This window comes from Chaetodon auriga, chromosome 17 (assembly GCF_051107435.1).
Source record: "Chaetodon auriga isolate fChaAug3 chromosome 17, fChaAug3.hap1, whole genome shotgun sequence".
In the NCBI taxonomy this organism is placed as follows: Eukaryota; Metazoa; Chordata; class Actinopteri; order Chaetodontiformes; family Chaetodontidae; genus Chaetodon; species Chaetodon auriga.
The window spans coordinates 3,862,306-3,886,365 of record NC_135090.1 but is presented as its reverse complement, the minus strand read 5'-3'; the positions used below and the strand labels follow the sequence as shown (position 1 = coordinate 3,886,365).

General features: G+C 42.4%; 2 protein-coding genes across 7 annotated transcripts in view; one reads left to right on the top strand and one right to left on the bottom strand.

Moving 5' to 3' along the window:
• Window positions 1-3,283: 3,283 nt before the first annotated feature.
• On the top strand, window positions 3,284-10,566 carry nr1d2b (nuclear receptor subfamily 1, group D, member 2b). Its single transcript, XM_076754685.1, has 8 exons — window positions 3,284-3,729; window positions 5,783-6,004; window positions 6,122-6,210; window positions 6,738-6,882; window positions 7,068-7,753; window positions 8,189-8,374; window positions 8,488-8,698; window positions 8,872-10,566. The coding sequence occupies exons 1-8, from the start codon at window positions 3,711-3,713 to the stop codon at window positions 9,066-9,068; spliced, it is 1,755 nt and encodes a 584-aa protein (XP_076610800.1). The 5' UTR covers window positions 3,284-3,710; the 3' UTR covers window positions 9,069-10,566.
• A 2,213-nt stretch (window positions 10,567-12,779) lies between these two features.
• The window catches only part of thrb (thyroid hormone receptor beta), a 109,447-nt gene continuing 98,166 nt past the window's right edge, over window positions 12,780-24,060 (bottom strand). For 4 of the 6 annotated variants that reach the window (XM_076753785.1, XM_076753787.1, XM_076753786.1 and 1 more), the window contains 4 exons: window positions 23,625-23,711; window positions 23,036-23,182; window positions 21,915-22,173; window positions 12,780-19,981 (listed from right to left, as the gene is read on the bottom strand). In XM_076753785.1, coding sequence (XP_076609900.1) covers window positions 19,740-19,981; window positions 21,915-22,173; window positions 23,036-23,182; window positions 23,625-23,711 — 735 coding nt within the window. In that variant the 3' untranslated portion in view covers window positions 12,780-19,739. The remainder of the gene's footprint in view (window positions 19,982-21,914; window positions 22,174-23,035; window positions 23,183-23,624; window positions 23,712-24,060) is intronic. The other 2 variants (XM_076753788.1, XM_076753784.1) reach the window with 1 other exon arrangement.

The window sequence follows — 24,060 nt, the reverse complement described above, 5'->3', positions numbered from 1 at the left end:
GTCCTGTTTATGAGAATTCTAAAACATTCGGGGTCGACCTTTGACCGGTGTTATCCAATATTACTGTTTTCCAGGTGTATCCTGTATTAGTGAACATTTAACTCATGGTGACAATTACTGACTAACAGCTTGTTTGGCACGTTCAGCCTATTGTAACTTCAGTCAGTTTTTAACCTGTATTTAACCAGTGAGGAATCATACAGAAAGCAGTGCTTTCTTTTCCAAGGATGTCCTGTTAACTCACACAGTTAACACACATTCACACTTGGAAGATGTGCAGAACACCCACAGTCTGTTCTGTCCTGCTCGCTCACTCTTCCCACCTTGACGACCTGTTCGCTCTCAAGCCTGCTGCTAACCTTTGGGCCACCACTGGTCCACATGGCACAGTGGTTACTGTCATGTGTGCACATTCTAGTGGTGAGAAGGTGAGATGAGGTGACGTTTTATGGTTATGGGTTTTAAGCAACAGTGCCTCTAAAATAGTACACTCAGCTGAAGAAGTAGAACGAGCGCAGACGTCATTTAGCATCTCTTCTGCTAAATGATGCTTTGAACAAACCACAAAGAAAACAGCTGACAGGCTGGTCCTCAATAATCTGTAATCTGAAAAACAAAGACGAACAAAACCCCACTTTCATGTCACTGTGAACTCTGATCAACACACACTGTGGAAATGAGAACATGTATGAAATTTTACTGGAACTTGGCTTTGGCTTGGCTTGGATTTCCCCCCTCTCAGTTAGCCACAGATGGATATAGACACGCTCTAAGGTTTGGGCTCTCATATCATCAGTTCATAGGACATCTACCTGTAACCCATCAGAGAGGTAACTGATTAGTACTCATATAACAGATTCACTGCACAAAGCTTCTCTGTGATTCCTTGATGAGCATTTTACAGATCGTCCTGTACACTAAATAAACTCTGTTTTATTGCCGAGTTCATGTTTCTCATTAGTTTTAATCTTTATTACAACCCTGACTCCAAAAAGTTGGGACACTGTGAAACGTAACGCAACTTATCGCAGTCGGTTTTATTTCTGCTGTGCTCAGTGTCCCACCTTTTGAAGATGGAGGTTATATGTCGTAGTGTGATTGCTGTAGAAAACCACGTGTTTGTGCACACATTCTCACAACATGCTGTTTTTATGACTTCCAGTCATTGTACAGAAAAATGGCATATGCATGTTTTATAAATTGTTCACACAAAATTGTAAAAAAATAAAATAGTAAATTGTACAGATTATAAATATAACAGTGTAGTTTTAACGACTTGAAATGAGAACGGGGAAGGATTTTGAGGTTTGACTGTGATGGCACAGAGTACATGGCAATGATTAATGATTTTGTGCTCTGTCTCTGAGGGATCAGAGGCTCTGACTTGTTAGCTACTGCTGGATTCATTCAGTGGGTCATGGTGACAGCATGTTACAGTCCTCAGCTAAACCAGTGTCTGCCTGACCTCCAGAGCGAAATGGTCAAATGAGAACATGGAAGGGCTGAGTGAAACAATGGCCATCTCTCACATTACTTCCTCTCTATTGTCCCTCCTTACATTAGTCTGGGGCAGCAGTGACCCCTGACCTGCTCGGTAAAAATCCCCCCAAAAAGAAAGTGGAGAATGGGATGGTGCAGCGTGGGATTGCTTACTCCTAAAAGGTTTCATTGTCACGAGTGAGGAAATATTAGCTGGGATGGAGAGTGCCTTGGGAAATGTCTGGTCTGTATCTTTGTGTGGCGCTTTGGTCATCTCCTGCCTGCTGTTTGCAGATGGAGAGGAGGGACGCTGTTCCGTGTCACGTTAACCCAGTAAGAATTAAATGTGAGGACAAACTGAACTGGATCCACTCGTCTGAAGTGCAGCTAATCTAAACAGCAGCCACTGCCAAACATGGATGTTTGTACTTTGTTCACACGATGCAAATAACACAAGCTACTGAAACACGTATTACTGTGCAGCGCTCACACAGTAAGCTTGAAATAATCGTTCTCCATCAGATTTTAAAGGGGTGCTTTGTTTTCCAGAAACAGGCTTTCGTGGAGGGTTTAAATGTCAGCTTAAGGTGTGATGTTTCAGACTCTTTCTAACCCTGCCAAGGAAATGTTTTGAAGCTGTTCTAATCCATTATACTACAAATGGATCACAGAGCTATGTGTAATGTGACAGATTGTAGTGATGAATCTGCAGAGTTACCACCAACTCTGCTGTTCCCCTCAGATCTATGGAGCTCTTTAGCCTCTTTTAGCTCTTTGTTTTGGTCTTTCAGTCCAAAACTCCCGTCATTAACCTCATTTCAGCAGCAGCAGACAGCAAACCAACACAGAGGTGAGAGGAGAGTGAGAAACTGATGCTGTGAGTGTGAGTGTGAGTGTGGCAGCTTAGACTCGTCTTGTTTGTAAAGGTCAGAAAATCATGAAAAATGCCCATCAGAGCTCTCCACAGTTCCAGGTTAGCTCTCAAAACGTCTGGTTTTGTCTTACCATCACTCACAAACTCAATGATATTTAATGTACAATGACATAAACCACAGCAAAGCAGCAAATTCTCATGTTGCAGCAGTTGTAACAGGTAAATGTTTGACGTTTTCACCAAAAAAATGACTCAAGCGATTAATTGATCATCAACATAGTTGCAGATTAAGCTTCTGATGGACTGATCGTTTCAGCTCTACTCTCCATTGACCTTGTTTGCAGATGCGCCACCTCTAGATCATTCCACAGCAAGCATTAAATAAACCAAATGTGAAGGCAAAATTAATGTCACATTTTACAGTTAACTGAGTCAATAACATATGAACATTTCAGATAATTTTAAAAATGCAGTCTGGTCCGATCATGACCTCAGTGTTTTAAAACCCTGGCTGTAATTAAAACAATGAGAGGATGACTCCTCATATTACATAACTGTATGCTGGCAATAAAACAAATAAGGAAACTTTAACTTGTGTTTAAAGCCAAATATTGAGTCAGCCATTTTCCCGTTTACCTTTGCCCTCATGTCATAAAAAGTACAAAACAAGCGTGAATCCGGGCCAATCTGCAATCACCCTCACCACACAAAGTGCAGTTGGTTGCATTATGCCTGCGTTTTTTGGCATCGGGGGGTTCTTTGGTGCAGTTTTTGTTCACTTTGCCTGGTGAAAGTATGTCAGTGGGTTACACCGACACCAGCGCAGGGCTGCAGGGGAGGAGGAGGAGCGATGAAGTGGGTCACATGGTTGCACAGGACTCGAACCAGTCACAGCTCCAGCCTCCTCTCCGCCGAAGCTGCGCCTTCCTCACAGCTTTTCTCTGTACAGTCTTTGAATGGGGTCTGGCGTACCTGCAGGTGTAGCTCATTCCTTCTGAATCAGACCAGCTGCGTTTTTCCTCGTCTGGCAGAAGATTTCACCACCTTTGAGGACCAAACACTGTCCTTTCTGCGTCGCTTAAACCGGCCTCTGAAAACTTACTGCTTCGGTTTGATGTGACATTTTTTTTCTTCCTGTTTAATAACATCTTCGCTCGTCTTGTCTGTCACTGACAGCCGATCGTAGTATTTCGGTCTTCGTCGGGTTTCGGTGTCGTTATTGTAAATGTTATAGCTTCACAGCCAGTTTCTGAACCATTGTCAATCAGCGACTTTTCAGTTGCTGAACACTAAAACAGAAAAACGGCTTCAGCACTGAGGTAGCAGAGGAGGAGGAAAACCCCCAAACTTATAGGATATGGAGTCAGCCAAAGCTGGTAAGTGAGCTTTAACTCTTATTTAAATGACAGCAGCTGTAGCTCGTTGCCATGGATTTTACATTGGGGTCCCATTCTGCCATAAGAGTCAATGAAATTACGTTTTGTGAAAGTAGCACGACTAGCGTGATGAGGACACGTTCTTGTCTTATATTTCAACAAGTCTACACTTTAAAAGGTTAAACTTGTACTGTTTGCTGGTGTGTTCACATTAAAGTGGGTTAGGAGTATCAGTGGGCTGTTGTTATTACCCACGTAGATGGCTCCAGCAGCACTGCAGTCGTCTCTTCTCACATGGACCCATCAGCCTAGCCATGTGCGCCTGTGTTTACGCTCCCCGTGCGTCGCCGCTCATTGGCCCAGTGGCGTCGTGACGTGGCCATTGCATAATTCCTCCCATCAAGCTGGTGTGGGGTCTCGCCTTGAATACACGTGAGGCATCTCACAGCAACTCGCGGTGACCCAGTTTTCCCGGGAAAGAACTTGCTCGCTCCACGTGGGGGCGTTATGAAAAAACCGTTTAAAGTTATGGTGCATTCAGAGCCCATGGGATATACAACCGTCTTTGTGTTTTATAATGTTATTCAGGACCTTTTGTTGAAAAATACTGCGAGTAATGACACTCAGCTCAGTTGTCATGTATTAATAGTGTAATATGAACTCTGATTTTGATGGGTACGTTGTTTATTCAGTGAATGACAATAGAAGTGGTTAGATTAGCACTTTGAACACTAAAATGAATGCTTTAAATTACATGTCACTTGATGTGCACTGCTTACAAATCAAATGAGAGGACACAAATGGTGTAATTCCTCCGAAGTATTTGTCTTAACATAACCAACAGGTTTCCCGTTCATTGGAAGTGGCATTTCCCATTCAAATGGAATGCAGCACTTTTCCTGTTTTGTGTGCCTTAACACTCCAGTGTTTTTCAAATACTCACAAACACACACAAATGTAATGATAATGGGTATTTTCATGGAGACTTTTTCTGTGTCTGTAATGGCGTTATTCTTGAAATGTTGTTTCTGAGAAATTATGTCATTGAATCAATTGAAGTGGGTTTTTAATCAGTTCAAAACTGATGACTGAAGACAGCTTTTTTATAGTATCTGTCTCATTGTCTTTGGGAAATAGTATAGTCAGTTTTTTTCCCCTGTCCACCTTCATGCCAGTTCTGCTCTGTATTAATGATCAATATTTGTCCCAAATATCATACAGCTAAAATGTAAGATACACAGTGTCCATTTGAGTTGTAATTTATCAGTACGTGTCAGGTGAAATTAAAATTGACCCACTTAGAATGAGAGACGGCTCTAGCTCCATATGTTACGGGCCCTGTAAATGTGAATGGCTGCAGGGAGGGGTCAGACTACCTACTACACACACCCTTGTGAAGCTGACATTATGTAATTGCTGTTACCTAATCATTGAGAATAGCAGGGGAAGAAATCAGGTCAGCCTGTGTTGAGGGGAAAAACTGGCTCAGCGGCAGCAGCAGCCTGTCTGCTCGCCTCCTACTGGCTGAGTAGCTGTTGTCGTAGAACGATCTGCCCTCTTTATGTTAAGCTCGTGGGTTCACGCAGCGAAACCGCCTGAGGCTGTGGATAGTTACTGTTACATTTCATGTGAGGGAAAGGAAACAACAGGGAGCCTGCATGAGCGCTGACTGTCAGCGTGACAGAACAGAGGAAGAGAAGGCGCCACCTACAGATACTTTAAAATAAAAAAAGATTTACACGTGATAAGCTTGTGATTATTGGGGAATTTGCGGCAAAAACACCACAGTGCCGTAAAAGAAAAGACTATTGAGAAGGCAGATTTGAGTTTGTGACTTTTTATTGCCACAGAGGAAAATATAGATAAAATGAAATGAAAGGATAATGCTGATGTTATTTTAGATTTTTCTTGACAACACATTCCATGAAAAAAGAAAATATTTAAATACATTCTGACGTCTTTATCCCATGCGAATACCTCTGACGTGGAGCTTTGACTTGTTGCTGCTGTCCCTCTCACCATGGTCCATGTTCTCTCCGCTGTTGAACACTAGGAGGTGTAATAGCCTACATCAGCTCGTCCAACTCTGGCTCTAGTCCGGAGTCGTGCCACAGCGACTCCTCCAATGGCAGCTACCAGTCGTCCTCCCCGCCCCACGGCTCCTCGCCCAGCCGCCACCAGCAGAGTCAGCTGGTGGACGCCACCAGTGGCCAAAACCTTCCAGGGACTCAGAAAAGCGGACGCTCCTCCTCCACTGCAAAATGTGGCATCACAAGTAAGACGGTCACTCCATTGTGTTTGTAAAATCTGAACTTAAGTTAAGGTGTTTAAAATGTGTGAAGTCACTGGTGTGTTCAGACCAACTGTAAGAACGTGTTTTTGTATTAACCAGAAATCAACGGCCTGGTGCTGCTGTGCAAGGTGTGCGGCGATGTGGCCTCTGGTTTCCACTATGGCGTCCATGCATGTGAGGGCTGCAAGGTGAGAATGACTCTGACACAACACCCCATCCAACACACACACACACACACACACACACACAGAGAGCTCTGGATCAGAATCACAGTGATTGGGCTGTCGTTGAAGTGGGTCACCGCCAGTGTAGCTATCTGTGCAGCTTCAACCACAGACTCCAGGAAACTAGTTCACTCTCCCCATATTTATATCAGCTGCCCCTTATACTTCACATTGCTGCGTGGCCTAGTTAACTGTGGGGAGCTAACAGACCTCAGTACGCCTTAGAGGAGACACACACACACAGACAAACACACAGACTGATGCGTTGATGAGCTAATATTATATAGTTTTACTGAAACCTAAACTGTAAGAACTTTGAATAATTTGAATGTTACTGAACAGGCTAAAATGAAACGGTGATTGTTTGAATGAACATAAATCCCATGTCAGTCTGATTTGGACATGTCCACACACCGTGTCCTCCCCCCTCTCTCTTTGGCTTGTGGGACCTCTGTCGTGACAGTATGCTGTCTGTCTTTGTGAACACACAGGGCTTCTTCAGGAGGAGCATCCAGCAGAACATCCAGTATAAGAAGTGCCTTAAGAATGAGAGCTGTCCCATCATGAGGATCAATAGGAACCGCTGCCAGCAGTGCCGCTTCAAGAAATGCCTGATGGTGGGGATGTCCAGAGACTGTGAGTATCTGTAGTGTGGACTGTCAGGCTCGTTAGAGCACCGCTAGTTGATTCACTCAGATGCTTTGCTTGTGTGTAATGTGAATTATCAGATATAGTCTGTATATATGTCTAACTTCTAACTCAACACAACTGTAAAAAGTATCAGTGACTCATCCTGAAATGGTTCTCTCCTCACTGCTCAGCTGTGCGCTTTGGCCGAATCCCCAAACGGGAGAAACAGCGCATGCTGCTGGAGATGCAGAGTGCCATGAACAACATGATGAACAACAGCCAGCTGCACAGCAGCCAGACCCTACCTATTGGCAAACCGCTGCCGGCCAGTGCCACAGAACCTACCTCGGAGGACACCAGCCCCGCCCCCTCCTGCTCACCATCCAGCCAATCAGACTCCAGCTCTGACCCTGAACCCACCGTGGCCATGGACACCAGCCCCAGCTCAGGCTCACCCAGCGCATCTGACAGCGGGGAGGAGGAGGTGATCGGCTCTGTGACCAGGGCCCACCAGGAGACCTTCATGTACAACCAGGAGCAGAGCAACCTGACAGCCGAGGCTCCACCCCCCACTGACCCCCTGAACAGTGGCTGCACCAAAAACACCACTAACCACAGGACAGAGGAGCGGCAGGACGCCTGGAACCACCACAACAACCTGCTCACCATGGCAACACAGGACCCCCCCTCCAACATGGGCCCTCAGGGTCAAGAGGACAACACCACCAGCCACTGCCCCTTCAGATTGTCCAGGAATGCCGCCACCAGCCACTGTCCAGCCTACATGCATGGAGCATTCAGAGCTCCGCCCACAGAGGGCCCCGTCAACGGAGTCCACAGTGGGCCCCTGTGGAGAGGAGGCAACAGGATGTATCTGGTAAGATCATAAGAGGCAGAAAGGTGCCACACAAAACCAAGTCAAACGTTTTAATGAAAGAATTAAAGTGTATTAAAATACCATTGAGATGTCAGTGAGAAGGATATAAATAAATACACAGAAATCAATAAGAAAGACAAGAAACTGAGTGGAATATTAGCATAATGGTTGGCTGCAGCTGTGCCCACAGAACTGATGAAAAGCTGCTCTAATTTGTGGCCTCCAGCATAACTGACTGCTTAGTTTACTCTTTGGCCACTTGGGGGCAGCAAAACAAACACATCTGACATGTACTCACCATGCACAACTGATGCGGCTAAGTTTTAGCAAACAGTAGTGTATTTCCACACCCAGCAGACACAGAGCAACATTAGCCTTCATCTGGATTTGTGTTTGTGGCCACCTGGGTCACCTCTGTCCTCTGTCCTGCCTCAGGTCTGTCCAATGAACACGTCTGCTCAGGTGGACCCTCAGAAGTCTGGCCATGAGGTGTGGGAGGAGTTCTCTCACAGCTTCACCCCCGCTGTCAGGGAGGTGGTGGAGTTTGCCAAGAAGATCCCAGGCTTCAGAGACCTGTCCCAGCCGGACCAGGTCAGCCTGCTGAAGGCTGGCACCTTTGAGGTACATATTCCTAAACCACGTGTCACGGATCTGTCTGTTTCCATAGACAGCTAGCGTTTTATTAGCAGGTGTTACACCACCCAGACTCACGGAGTGGGCTTTGTGTTCTGCAGGTGTTGGTGGTTCGCTTTGCTTCTCTGTTCGACGTGAAGGACCGCACCGTCACCTTTCTGGGTGGGAAGAAATACAGCGTGGACACTCTGAGGGCCATGGGGGCCGGAGACCTCCTGAACTCCATGTTTGACTTCAGCGAGAAGCTCATCAACCTGGGCCTGAGTGAGGAGGAGATGAGCCTCTTCACTGCCGTGGTCCTGGTCTCTGCAGGTGGGTTTGTGTTTGCTGGCGTGTTATTTCACATTCATATTTAATGGCCAGGTTTGAGAGACTGAATAAGCTTATTTCCCCCAAATACTTTTAATATCTGCTCTTTCATACATCTGCAGCATTTTCCTTACTTTTGATTCTCAGCCTAACATTGTCACTGTCCACTCCTCCAGATCGTTCAGGCATCGAGAACGTGAACTCGGTGGAGGCCCTGCAGGAGACGCTGATCCGCGCCCTGCGAAGCCTCATCACCAAGAACCACCCCAACGAGTCGGCCATCTTCACCAAGCTGCTGCTCAAACTGCCCGACCTGCGCTCGCTCAACAACATGCACTCTGAGCAGCTGCTGGCTTTCAAGGTCCATTCCTGAAGTTTCCTGTGGTACTTGACGCCCCGACACAAACTATAACGGCCTGTGACGGGACCTGGGGGCCACGCGGAGCGTCGGCTCCGCCTCACCCTCCCACCCAAACCACACCTGCACCTCTAGGCTTCTCCCATGAGGCTTTGAGTTCTGTTCCTTCAGTCTTTAAATCGAACTAAAGCCCAAACCTGACATTTAAAGTGGGAAGAAGACCATAAAATGTTCTTGTACTGTACTGTAGGGCGTTTACTGCCTGTGCAATGGTGATGCGTACATACAGACACACTGATTGATGTATATGTGTCTTGTGTTTGTGTGTAGCATACTGTACGTTGCAGCTGTACAAATGTTAGAAGCACTTTTCTGTATAGTGTAGTTTTTTTTTTGCATTCATAGTGCAATATGTGACTGCTTTTTGATTTTGAGCTGTATAGTGAGGAGTCGAGAAACTTGTGTATACCTTTCAATGGCACACGTTCATTTGAATAGGTGCCATGCTCGTGTGATAAGGGGGAATGTTCCAGACTTGAAAACCCCAGGCCACTGAATGACTGATGAAGTCGGATTATCTTTAAAAAGCAGGTGACAATGAGAGGAATGTGGACGTGAAGCTGCTAAGAGTCCCAGCTTCCCACTTTGGTCTCCGGAGATTCAGAGAATGTTGTTTAGTTTGAACAAATCTGGGGAGCAAAAGATGACAATGTCTTATATCAGGCTTTTCATGCAGTTTGTACGTGCTATGCTGTGTTTTTGTCAGTTGCGGGTCATTTTTCTAAATTATTTGGGGCATTGGGACAAATCAAATGCGTCAGTGTCACTCTATCGCTTGCTGATTTCTGCACATGGACCATTGGAAATGGAGAAGCACTGAGTCAATGAAATCAAATTCTGGACTTGTTTGAGCATCTTACAGATCCGTTTTCCGTTCTCTTATATTTGTTTCCTGGAAGAAAACAGCCGTGTTTCTGAGATCCCTGTGTCTGCTGTCCTGTGTGTCCCAGGCCGTGTTGACTTTCCTACCTGCTCAGTGGTTGAGTCAGACGCTCGGTGCTGCTGTCAGCCACTGGGTGGCAGAGAAGACATCCCCAGTCACCAGCAGCTCCCACTTGCTTGAATAAACATCATTTCTGTTTTACGAAGTGTACAGGCTTTAGCTGAGTGTAGTTAAACTGAATAGGTAGGACTGTTCCATATAAAATATGATTGTAATATCACAAAAGTGATTGTAATTTAAAGAAATTAGCTGAGTCGAGGTGACGGCTGAGTTGCTGGTATTCAGATAGTTTTGCAATGCCATCTTTTTGTTCCTTGTTGGTGAATTCAGAATGTCTGGCCTTTCAATATCCAGAGCTTCTGTCATTGTGTTCACAGTGCTGACATGTAGTTCTGTTCTCCTCTGTGAAAGGATTGCAGTATGCATAGATTTCTATATATAAATACATACTATCATACATACATAACTGTATAGATGAATATATCTATATAAATAAATTTTATAAATGCAGATCGTGTTGTGAAGTGGTCATTGAATTTGTCTGGTTGTCAATAATCACAGAATGGATGACATGATGATTTTCGTCTACATGCTTGTCAGGCCTGGGCTGAGCTGGGCCTGGGCCTGGGCTGAACTAGGCCTGGGCTGAGCTGGGCCTGTAGAGGGTCTCTTCAGCTCCAGCAGATCCACCTGTGGCTCCACCTTCACAAGCGTTTATGTGGCAAAGCACTGTTGTAACCCACAAAACATCATCTGAAAATATTCCAATTTTTACAGGTTATTCTTTAATGTTTCTTGTCTAAAAAGTAAAGTGGAAAACGTGACTCTTTATCCTAAACAAGTTGAATTTGAAAGCAGTCTGTGCTGACTTGGTTCTGGAATCAAGCTTTCTGTCTGTGGAGTTTGGCTCCTCAAACAGCCCAGAGCTGTGAACGCAGAGCTTTCAACACAAGACGGAGAGAAGCTGCACTCAACAGCAGCTGCTGCTACAATATCAAACATTAATTCATATTTGATTCACTACAATAACCAAGCAATGCATTCACAGCTGCCCTGAAGCTTTAATGCTCATTGTGCTGATTATCCATTCGGGCTTTGTTTTCATTCATTATTATGAAGCTATAAAGATGCTGAATTTCAGTTTAAGTCGTGAAACTGCCAAGAGAGCTTCAGCGCTGTTCATTTGTGTGTCCATCAATTAACAAGCATTTATTTAACTGATTTCAGTTTCATTTGGTGGAAATGTAGCATTCGCGTTTTGCTTGGCTTTCAGTTCATTCAGATTTTAATTGTGTCCCCATGTGCTACTCTAAATACTAATCTTATACACATGCATCCTGCTGTGCAGTTAGTATATAACAAACCAACAAACCACAGAAAGCCTCTGTTCATTCAACTTAAAGAGAACATCAAATAAAACTACTGAAAGAAAAAGCAGACTGAGTGTGTAGTTTATAGCACGTTGGTCTGTAGAAACTGGGACACAGCTTTTGGCCCTACATGAACTCAGTAACTGTAAGGTGTCGAAGCAAAACGCTTGTTTCCGGAACTCCTTCATTCAAAACAAATGTATGAGTGATTGCTGCTATTTTGTCACTTCTCAGCACATTTTTCAACAATTCAGATATGAAACGTATTGATGATGATTGTTTTAAATGGACCTAACTCATGGTGGTGATGAGGCTCACCGCAGTGAGAGGGTCGTGCAGCCTCAGCTGAGGTGTGTGCAGGGTATGCTGTATGATTCACTACAGTCCATGTAATTGTTTGGACTTCTTGCTACATCATGTGCATTGACAGTTGTGTAATTTCTTAAAGAAAGAGCTGCCTGACAACACTTTATTTAGAACTGTCTAGCATTGAAAACGAACATCTCCGACTGCTACATGAAACAAGAAAAAATAGACTGAATCATCTTTTTTAGCATAATTTCAACTGACTTTCGGTGACTTCTTTCAAAGACAAATCTACAAAGCTGTGACAGAAATGTGAGGTGCAATAACAAGACATTTATGAAAAAAATTGGTTGATGTAAAGTTGTAAGGACTCAAAGTGCTGCAGTGTGGCTGAGGTAGTGTCACTATCCATCAGCAGATGGCAACAAGCAGCTTCTTCTCTGTGTGTCCACTCATCGTTACTCCCTGCAGCCTGGGACTCACACGCCATCTGCAGCCTGCTCGTGGTCCCTGTGGAAACCAAACCAGAAGTGGTTTCAGTTCTTTGTATGTAAAGTATACTACACAGAGTCAATAAAGGCTTCATATTCAGATTTTAGATTATTCTTATAACCTTAAACTCAAGATTAATAATGAACACAGGATGAAGATATCAAAAGAGTGCAGTGCAAAGATGCAGAACTCATGCATATTATACATACTTCATCACTGTCCTATCATATACACTCTAATTAGAAGACCAGGGGTTGATAACCTACAGAGTGGAGGAAGAATCCAAACAACAGGGCCCAGCGTCGTGAGGGGTTCTTAAAAAAGAAAAGAAAATACATCGTGAAAGTATGAGGAGGAGAAACGTTCCCATCCTGAGCCAGAATGAATAACTTTGGAGGTATGAAAGGTGAATAAAACATAAAATACTTAGAACAATTAAGAATAAGATAAATTATGGTTCAAAAAATTAAAGTGTCAAGAAAAAGCAATTAGACAAAGGCAAGAAAATTCACTGGATATTAAATTGCAACAAAAATGAAAGCACAAAAAGCCAAATTCTCTCAAAACCGTCTTTATTCTCAAGAGCCATTTCACATTAGCTGCAATCATCATCAATCATAGCATCAAAATCATTTCCTCGAGGCGCTCCAAGCTCATATCAAAGCACCGTCCAGAGCTGGACAATGGATCACTGGACCGCGTTTCCAGCGAAACGCAGAGTGCAAAACAGCATCTCATCTCATCTCATCTCATCTCATCTTCTGTTTGCTGCCACAGATTCCCTCCTACACCTACGCACACTTTACCTCCCTTCCCCTCTGTGACAGGTTTCCAGTATGTGTTGAACAGATGAGTTGAAAAAGAAGACACTCAAACACACAAGGAGAGAAATCTGTGTCGACGGTGGATGACTTTGTCTTTGATGCTGGTTACACTTTGACCAAGAATTTGTCGTTAGCTGTGTTCAGGTGTAGCTGTGCTGCGTTGTACTGACAGTGAAGTCCAGCTGCAGCGAGAATTTTTTTCTTTTTTTTATCGCATAACTAATGCATTCATTGAAATGTTTTTTTTTTTTTTTAATGATTCATAATGTCTTGCTCATTATTCTTTTGCAGAGATGCGGAAGTGGATTTGAGAGCCAGACACTGTATTTTTTTGAACGCTATGCAAAACAATATCATGTTCATATTATGCGAACAACATCCGTAAAAAAAATCTGCAGTCTGAAAATATACATCCTTTTTTCCTTTGTACTGTAAAATAGCTTTTCTATGGTGCAACTCTTGTTATTGGTTTGTAACTGAGTAACCTTAAGAGTAACAACTCGTGGGAGAGATAACAGCGTACTGGCACCTCTTCAAGAACAGTAAACATTTTCTGAACCACCAGTCAGCATTGACTATGTTTACATGCACCGACAGCTCTGTGCATATGATAATTCAAGTAATTATGCTTATGGTATGTGACAAGTAAAAATCCAACATATTCTTACGGCCATTGACGCCACTTTACACATATCCTACAAAAAACACAAACATTTGCATCATAGATTACAAAAAGTTTAGAATGTTTACTTATAATTGTATTTCGATGCAGTTTGGTCACAAATGACTTTTTCAGGTTTAGTTCACTCCTTTGGGTTAAAGCTGCACTAATTATTCATTTTCTGTTGACAATGAGTCAAATGATTAGCTGTAATATGGAGCATATTAGCGTCTCTCAGCACTTTGTTTTGGTTTTACGGCCCACAGCTGTACTTTCTAGGTTCCATCTCAACGTTCCCCTCAACTCCTTTAAATCAAGGTCACATAATTCGAGCGTACGCTACCTCCTGTCCCTCAAACGGCACAGCAACAGAGCCGGTGACCGTCACGCAGCACATACAGGAGCAGCTAAAGAGCCAGATATTTTTCTCAGGAATTGTTGACGACCAAAACAGATCGAAGGAAAGTGAATATCAGACTTACATTCATCAGGTCACCAGAAACACAACTCCAAAATGATGCTAACTCCATGTCTGCACCACCAAATACCAGCTTCTAACGGAAATATCACGACTCAAGAACATTGCTGTAATGTCTGGTGTATCAGCCCATTTGGATCGGAAGTTTTTCTGAGTTTCTCATTGAAATGTTTGTTTTTCTTTTGCACAAGATAGGGTAAAAGAAATAGCCAGACTATAAATGCTCCAATTACTCTGGCTGAGAAAAGCTTTACGAAACAAAGCTCAGTCATCTCTGTCACACATTTTCAAGTGGATCTCAACTGAAAGACCATTAGCCTTGAAATCCCGGGGCTGGCTGCACAGACCTGCTTTGGATGTGATCTAACTAAAAGTCACACTTTACACTAATGTCAAAGTTCTAATCTGGACTATCTTTGAACATACAGTAGGTTTAGAGTTTGTTGTCTATCTTAATTTTCACTGCTCCTAAGCAGCAGGGGAGGGCTCTTGGTCCCACTAATCTTTTTGTCCATACTGGCCCTGCAGCATTAGTTCCTCACTGCAAGTTCACTGAAGGACATGGATGAAAATATTCCTCAAACCCTGATTCACTAATGGTAAAGAGAAGCTTAAGAAGAGAAGGTGCACTGGAAAGATGTCATAATAATTGTGCTAAAGACACCTGGTGGTGGGCTGGGGCATAAACAGCAGAGGATAACGCAGAGTTGATGGGATCAACTGTGATATTGATGTGATTGTTCCCATGAAAAGCTCTAATTGCTCTGAAATAGCCTGGACATGAAGTGGCTAACTTTAGGCTTACAGCTACCAATCAATATCTTTAACAGCAACATCATTGTAGCAGTTTGTCTACTGTATAGTTTTGGCTCACCGCTCTCATCAGCCCTGTTTCCAGGCAGCTGTTTTTCAGTCAAACAGCTCTGATAAGCCATACGCTACCTGTCCTGCACTCAACCTCAAACAAAATTACCAACTGGCTGGTGAAGAAATCAAACATCTGGCTAACAAAATCAAGCTTGTGTATTTGTCTGCTTGTTGTGAAATTCTGCCCCCTAGTGGCAAAAGCAGAAACTTAATGCAGCTTGAACAAACTGTTTTTATTTTGTGCAAGTGTTTTAACCCTCGTTGTGGCCCTTCATGTGTGCAGGAACCCAGAGATCTTTACAGAAACTCTGGGACTCCAGGAACTTTACTTGATCTGAGGAACGAAGCTCCAGTTTGGGTATGTGGGCCATAGTTTGTGCCTTCCAAAGAGTCCCTGCTCCTGAGGTAGTACGTATTAATGGTCCAGCAGCTGTCGAGTGGAGTTAAAGTACTCATGTCACTGACTGGTCAAACACAAGCCTCCAAACTGCTGCAGCACGTATACAGCTTTCATTCAGACTGCAAGCAAGCGTGCAGGTGTGGCTGCTAGGATACTGGGACTTAGCATGGGAATTTCTTTCAATGTTGACATTTAAATAAAGTTATGCAGCCGAATTCCTGAGACTAGTCTAAAAGTCTATAAAAATTTAAAAAAGAGAGCTCAAGCGTTCAGTGTGGTCGAGTGCGAAGGTAGACCATCAAACAGTCATGCAGCAGCAATTTACAAAAGACAACCGAACACATGATGGCGTTGTCATCTCATTGCACTTTTTCATGCTTTTTAGGTCAATTTGCGAACGCAGTTTGCTCGTCTAATCGTCACGGTTCTTCAGATGCAATGGAAATGCAAACACAAATGCACCAAAGGGACTTTCAGGTCCTCATTTACTTCCTGAGTTTAGTTCCTGGGACTATTTGGTTGAAAAGGGCCATCAGACAAGTCAAAGAGCAGAATTAAGAATGACATAACTCGAGGTCAGTGGAACATAAGCATGTTTGTGCAACCAGCCTCAGGTTGTGATAGCTGCCTGTGGCAACTGACAGTCACACATTAGGTTAATTTGTCTGTCAAACAGTACTAACTAATGGAACATCATTTTGATTATACTATGTTTTCTACCAGGGCTGCTCTGTTAACTGCTTTATTAATGGCATCAGACAGGCTCAGTATCAGGGTATCAAAGGCTCCTGCAAACAACTTAACATGGTGATGACCTCAACAGGACTATGGACAACAGGAGTGCATGTAAACGTGGCCAATGTTACTTTTCCAAATGGCTCTGGCTCAGCACGGCCCGGCATGGCGACCGGGCCGCCTGAGCCTGGGTGCCGGTTCCCCCGTTCATTCTCTCCCTCTGATTGTCTGTGCATTTATTTTGAGTCTGTACAGTTTGTGAGGTGTGTGTGTGAGGTCCGGGTCATTCAAACACTGCAGCAAGTCTATTGCTTTGATAAAAGGCATCACTTCACAGAAAAGAGAAAAAAAAAAAAAAAAAAAAAAGAAAAGAAAAGAAAAAAAAAAACCACACACACACACAAGCTGCTTTGAGGAGTAGTGTGAAGCCTGAAAAAGCGAGATATACAAAGCAAATGTTTGTCACATTGCAAACGACAATACCATTGAGAGGCTTTTAGAACAACAACAAAAAAAAAAGAGCATACCGGCTAAAATGAAAGAAAGGAAAGAGCGCTACGTTTTCACAATCTCACCAGCTTTCTCAGTGTGCCTCGCTGATGAATCACACTGTTTTTGGGCCAGCCAATGTTCACTTGGCCTCCAAATCCCACCAGTTGGTCACAGTAGTGGGGTCTGACCCATATCTTATCCAGGCACATGCATATATGTGCATGTGTACAGTATGTGTACAGTTAAACTGTATGTACTGTAAATGTACGTGTGTGTGTTAGTGTATATGCATGCCAACATAAGAGGCTGTTATACAAACAGATAATGTTCATTTCTGCATCTAAGCAACAATACAATTCAGTCAGCCATTTCCCCAACCCACCACAGCACCATGACGTCACTGAGTGAACATACAGTCTCCTGCTTTCAGGGAGTTGTTAAAAAAACAAAACAAAAAAAAAACCCACACAAAACACTTGAAGTCATTGTATGTGGGACTAGTGCGGTGACATATCTGAGATGAAACATTTAAAACTCATAACGGTTGTATTGTAGGAGTCGCTAATGTGGACTAACACACGAGTCAGGAGGGTGACTGTGTGTGAGCGGCATGCACTAACTAGTATAACCAATCTTGGTATCACTATGAAAGCCCAGCAGGGATTCAGTAAGGAGGGCATCGTTCACTTGGTTTTGGCACAACATGTGGCATAGTTACACAAAAACAAGTACTATATGATTGTCTTTTCCTGACATCAGTGTCATAATGTGCTTTAGTTAGTCCTGACCCTTCTCTGGCCATGATGAACAAGCTCTTGTTGATGCTACTGCTGCGCTCCTCTCAGCCTTGAAAGTCTGAATTATCAGCAGGTAGGCTGGAATTACAACCTCGTGTGTTTCCATGTGCAGTTCGTAAAAAGAAAGGCAAAAAATGGACACAAGTAAAATTTTCTTTGCTCACAGTTTCTTTTTTTTAAACGCAGCTCCAACACGTTGGTGTATTAGGGCCACGGAAGAAGCGAAATTTGCGCCCAGCAGTACTTCTGCTATTCCATGTGCATTTGTTTAGGGCTGCAATGATCCATTCATCAATGACTTATCTACTGATTATTTTTGATTAATTGGTGAATTGCTTGTTTTATAGCAATTCTCCCAAATCCAAAGATATTCAATTTACTATCACACAAGATAAAGGAAAGCAGAAAATCGTAACAAAGGAGAAGCTTGAACTGGAGAATGTTTTGGCATTTTTTGCATAATAAACGTCTTAAATAATGAATTTATTGTAAGAATAGCTGCTGATTTTTTTCTGTTGATCAACAAATTGACTCATTCATGGTTGCAGTTCAGCATTTGTCATATAAAAAACATAAACAATCTGTTTCATTAGAGATCGGTGAGGAGTTTTGGTCTACGTGTCATAGACATACAGTCTCTATCTCATGATTGGCAAACATAAACACTTCTAGAATATTAGTTAAGCCCTGTCTCGTTCCATCCACTCCTCACGTCAGCGTAATTAATATCCATGAAGCAGCCCTTTGAAAATTCAGAATTGGATTGCTGATATTTCATATGCTTGCTTTATTTTTTCTGTGAACAGGGTGACACGTCTCGGACAGTCTAGATCTGGTGAATTCAGAGTTGCATGGTGGACCACATGTAAGCTGTTATGTGGCCCTGATCATTTTGAAAATAGCTTACGGACATAAGTTGTGATTAAATTACCGGATATTTGAATGGAGTTTGGCTTGGCGTTCTCCACATGGGAGAACATGCATTATGTCAAAGGCAAAGCAATGTGTTTTTGTTTTTTTCTTGCATATTTCAGACTTAGGTGTCAGAACATTCTTTACATTCGCTTGGATGCTTTTGTCTAAAGTGACTTACAACTCATTGACATTTATTCTCAAGATATCACGCCCTTCCATTTTCTGATGGTTTTTTTTCTTCTGCAACGACCCTAAAATGCTGCTGTACTGCGATAGCTAATGTTGTCCACGATATTTAGCAATGTTTGCTAGGCAGTTAGCACAGCACAGTAGCATTAACTGTCAGTTTACTTTCACATCTCAAAATTCCATCTTTAGCTACTCACCACAAAGGTAATTGTCGGGTTATGCTCATTCTTTCTGAAAAAGAACTTGCGTGTTTTGAGGATCACAAATAAGTTGAACAGTATTGTTGTGTAGTGTTAACAGTGTCGATGTGATGTCAAAAAACTGCTTCTCAGAAGAGTTCATTTTGCAAAATCTTGCCCAGGTTTCCTCCTCAGAGTTCTGCCTTGACTTGATGTTCTGTTGCAACATTCTGATTTTGCGACATCTCTGCAACGCAGCATTATGACTTGATGTTGTGTGGCTACCCAGAAACTTCAAAGGCCTGTGGGCTGTGGTCTGTCGACTATTATAGAATGACTGCTGCTGTTAATGGTCAGGTCACAGTATGATGGTGAGGCAATGTACAGTTCACTCACCAGATGGATGACTGACTATATGACAGCTAATATACATATTAACCATCAAATGAGCCCAATAAAGTCGAGCAGGTGAGGGAAGGCTAACAGATCGCTAAGAATGTCTTGTTTTGTTTATCAGGTGAGCAGCCAGTTTGAGTTTTTCAACATAAAGGAAGGAAAATACAACATTTGCATGGTTTCTAATGAATGACCAAGTGTTGATAAAATCACCATTATGCCAACTGTACAATCATCAACACACAAAAAAAAATCTATAGTAAAATCCGAGGTGAGAGGTTATATCCACAACAATAACAACAACAAAACAAACCAAAAACAAACCAAAAAGAAAACAGAACAAAATGCTATTCACATGTACCCGCACTGTAAGGAATGGTTCCATCCAAAACTAGAGCAGAGAGCTACTCCTAAACTATGGAATGAAGTGACACTCAGTAGTGCTAATAGAGAGTTAATTGTGACGGGCCTTCTGCTGGTTCCATCCCTGAGACCACCAGGGTTCCCAGGCGCTGTTGTATGCGCACACACACATACACACACATACATGCACGCACACACACATACATTAAAATCCATTGGTCAGTCTTCGAAGACCTCCAGGAAGAGAGGAGGGAATAGCTCGGTGGGACACTCCACTTTCATGTGAAGGAATCGGCTGGCGTGGCAGGCGCCGATCATCCGCAGGTCTGTCACCTTCATTAGCAGCTTGGGCCAGAAGTGCGCCACTTTGTGTTTGCGGTAGTTGATGTAATGTTCAAAGGCCAGCAGGAACTCCTCTTGGCAACGTTCGATTCGCTCCACGCTACTCAGGCCCGACCGATCTGACGAAGAAAAGACATCGAAAACTTTATTAATTAGTGTGCTGCAGGTATTTAAAGTAGCAATGTCTGCACTATATGAGAGGAAACATCAGTGGTGAGAGAAACCTGAGGTTCATATTTAGTTTCTAATGAGAATAATTTCTGCTGAATTAGGAAAACATCACTTTTTTTACAAACTGTGTTTCATAGCTCAGTAATGATAATCAAAGTAATTGCTAAAATCTCAGAGCACAGTAGGTCAAAGTTGTACCAGGAGGTAAATCTGTAAACTATAATGACTGTTTACAACATACATTTCAGGTAATAATGTTACTGTTCCACTTTCTTTCCTCTTCCACATTAATTGGGCTAACCTGGGGTGTGTTTACAACCTGTCTGCTCGTTTGATAGCAGTTGCTTTGGTGAGTACAACATGATCATACCAATAGCTAAGCTATAATCAAATGTTTCCTGAAAGGTACCTACAGTGATTTGTATTTTCCCAGAGTTAGAGCATTATTCCCATCGGTCATAATAATCTACAACTAACCAAGTTAATTGGTTGGCTGCGCAATATGGCTAATCATGGCTAGTAGGAAAAACACAATCAGACAGGTTAAACGGACTAACTTCCTGCTTCATGCGGCCTACTTACCGTAGTCGTGCCTGCACACAGTTTTCGTGTGCAATGTGGGATTATCAGCAACATTTCAGGTGCGCTCACTGTCAGTCTGACCTCCGACTAAAGTGGTTTAGATAATCTGACTAGACTGCTTACAGCCTGCCTGATCGTCCAACTTTGCTGTAGCAATGTCACCATGATCCCAGACATCAGCGATTACTGTTGTCAGCACGATGTCATACATAATGGAAATGATTGCTACAGCCATAGAAAATAGTTGTCATAAACCTGAATTACGTAGAAAAGGCCTGATTCTTTCACAATTTCTGACTTAGTTCAATTCAGATAGATGGAATCAATGGTTACTGGATTCTCACAGCAGCAAAGCAATTCAAAATGTGTTTTTGTGTCTACTTGCACTGGAACCTATATCAAACTGTCTTTAATATATGCACATCACAGGGGCTTTTTTCAGTTCTTCAGAAGATTAAACTGCAATTGCAGAATCAAGTAGATGCTACAACTGTGTTCCTAATTCTAAATACATAATAATTGTGTACAATATGATGCTAATTGTTATTTATACAGGTATGCATGATTATATAGAGTTATGTTTTCAGTGGAATGTTTCTTTTCAGATGCTTTTCTGGTTGAAAATAATTGTAATTCTTTAAACTTTTCCACAAAATATCATCAACTTTCAATCCAAAATTATTGGTTTCAACCTTGCAGTCTTAAAAATGGTATTGATTAAAGCACAGTGGCTCCTGTAAGTGACTCAGAAGACAGATGGACAGGTTATCCCCATGTCACGTCTCCATGTACAACACACAGCAGAACAGTATTGATCTTCAATGAGATGCAGAGCGTCACACAGAAATGGTGGTGGAGCCAAATCCAAGCTGGCTGGACAAAGCTCCTCACAATGATTATGGCGATTAATTGACTGAACTGTGTTTTTTTATGGATTTCATGTCAGAAAAATACTGTTCACACACAATCTGTGCAGGAGAGAACAAAGTATTACAACAGAAATGACATTTCTTTTGAGGCAGCAGGACAAGTGACCTTAGTGACTGAGGATTTTTTGGTTCTATTTGCTGTGTAAAATCCCATAATAAACTTACTATACTCTCTAAAAGTGCACCCTACTTCACTGGTTCCTTGCATAAATTCTTGTCTGTGTTTAAGTGCTGGCACTAAGTGAACAACATGACCTCTGAGAGGAAAAATGAGTCTGGAAGCAAAAGGCAGGCTTTAGAGAATGTGTCAAATGTGCCAGCACAAGATAGAAACCCTCTTGTGATGAGCGTCTGGACAGCAGGTGCTTACCGGATGAAAGCAGGATGACAGCCTGTAGAAGAGCCACCTCAGAGTCATCCAAGTTAAAGGAGGACAGCGACACGCCAAGGTCAAAGATGGCATCCGACACTACGCCCAAGCCTCCGTTCTTAAGCTGACCCCGCGTGACTGCCATCTCGCCATTCAGCGTGAGGGTCTCACTCTCTGGATCATAGCGAACAGCAGCTCGCAGTGACATGATCTCCATGCAACAACCTTTCAACAGGATGATCTGGTCTTCACAAGGCAGCTGATTAGAAGAAGGAAGAAGAGATTAGCTTCGTTAGCAGTAGAATATAGCCATAGCGTGCACGGCCTTATTTTTAAAACAGCTGAAAATTCATACTTAAATACAGTTCAAATTAGGGAATGAAAACGGACGAGAAAACCTTGAACATTAAAATCCCCATAAATTCAAACTACTCTCAAATCTAGTGCAGTTAGACTCAGTTAGACTGAGCTAAATGTTTGCTAGCTAACACCATTATTAGGTAACCAGCTAATATTTATGGACCTCTACTATGTACCTATCTTAATAGCTAGATTAATACCATGCTTGATATGAATATCATGCCAATTGTTGTTGTTATATATATATATATATATATACACACACACACACACACACACACACACATATATATATACACACACACACACACACACACACACACACACACACACACACATATATATACCTCAAAATAATTTAATGCTAATCATTATTTAGCATTAATTAATTTGCAGTTTACCAATGTTCAATTGGTGCCAAATGACACAGTTCTAGAAAGATTTATGGAGTCTACTCTTAAATCAAAATATTTTCAGTGCTCTGTGGTCATCAAGCGATGTAATGGTGACACAGTTTCTAAATTACCTCAAACATCTCTGTATTGTGCATATTTTGCACTGCAATTTCATGTTACTTATTAGCTGACATCCATGCTGTTGCTGATACATCTGTGATAAGCTAATAGCCAGGTATATTAGTTGCTTTACGCTGAAATGTGACTGCAGCATTAGAAAGTCAAAGAGGTGTTGGAGCACCTCTGCATCCAACAGAGGGAACTCTCCATTTTATCAACGTCTGTCAGGTAAGCAGCTCCACTTACCTCACAAAACATAGGCAGTTTTTTGGCAAAGTCCACCACTCGGGTTATGGCAGGGGTGATAATTTTTGTAAACTGACTGAAGGCTTCTATATCCACTTTGTTTCCTTCAGGTGCATTGACCATGGACGATTGACCAATATCCTCAGGCTGAAACGACAAAGAGCGAAGATCTGTGTTAGAGCATTCTCCAACTTTGAACACAAATATAAAACTACATGTTGACTGAAAACTATAATTGAACTTAGCATTACATATGGAGCAGGTTCATAGGTAAAATGGCGAGTGTAAAGCATAAATTGTTAAATACAGAAATGGAGGAATTGAAGGTGCAATACAAGGAAGTTATGTGAAGTGGTTTACTTTTGTTTTAGTTGGTAAGATTTTGTCTGGGCCATGTGATGTAAAGATGTTAAATGGGGATTCATACTGCCCTCATACTGTCTAGCCACATAATTAAATGCATGTAAATGACTATAAATCAATATATTCATGATATAGAGTAAGATCATATCTTCTACACTGATACTGGTGATGAAACAGGTTGAAAGGCAGTACATCAGTTTCAGTATTTCTGCTTGCTGTGTCTTACCTTAGTTTCCTTCACCCCCGCTGCACTCTGGTCAGAAGTATAGAATAAATTACATGTTATTTCATTTAGAAGCATAGCTTCCTCGACCTGTTGGATAATCAACAGGAATCGTGAAGTTTCAATGAAGAACCCGTGTCAAGCCAACTAAAAAGAAAACAAGTTAAAACTGAGGACAGATGAAAAGAGTGTGCAGATAGAAAACAGGTGAGGACAGAAATCCAAGATGAGTTTCTATGGTGAGATTCAGGCTCAGGACCCCGAATTTGTACAGGTCCTCAGAAACACTCAGATGACTATCGACAGCGCTGAACTGTATCATTATTATAAATAATGGATGACTATTGAGATGGCCACGATGGGACACAACTTCAACCAATCAAAACTTCCATCACTACTCTACTTTACAGTAGTAGTAGTTTAGCTGAACACCAGGTAA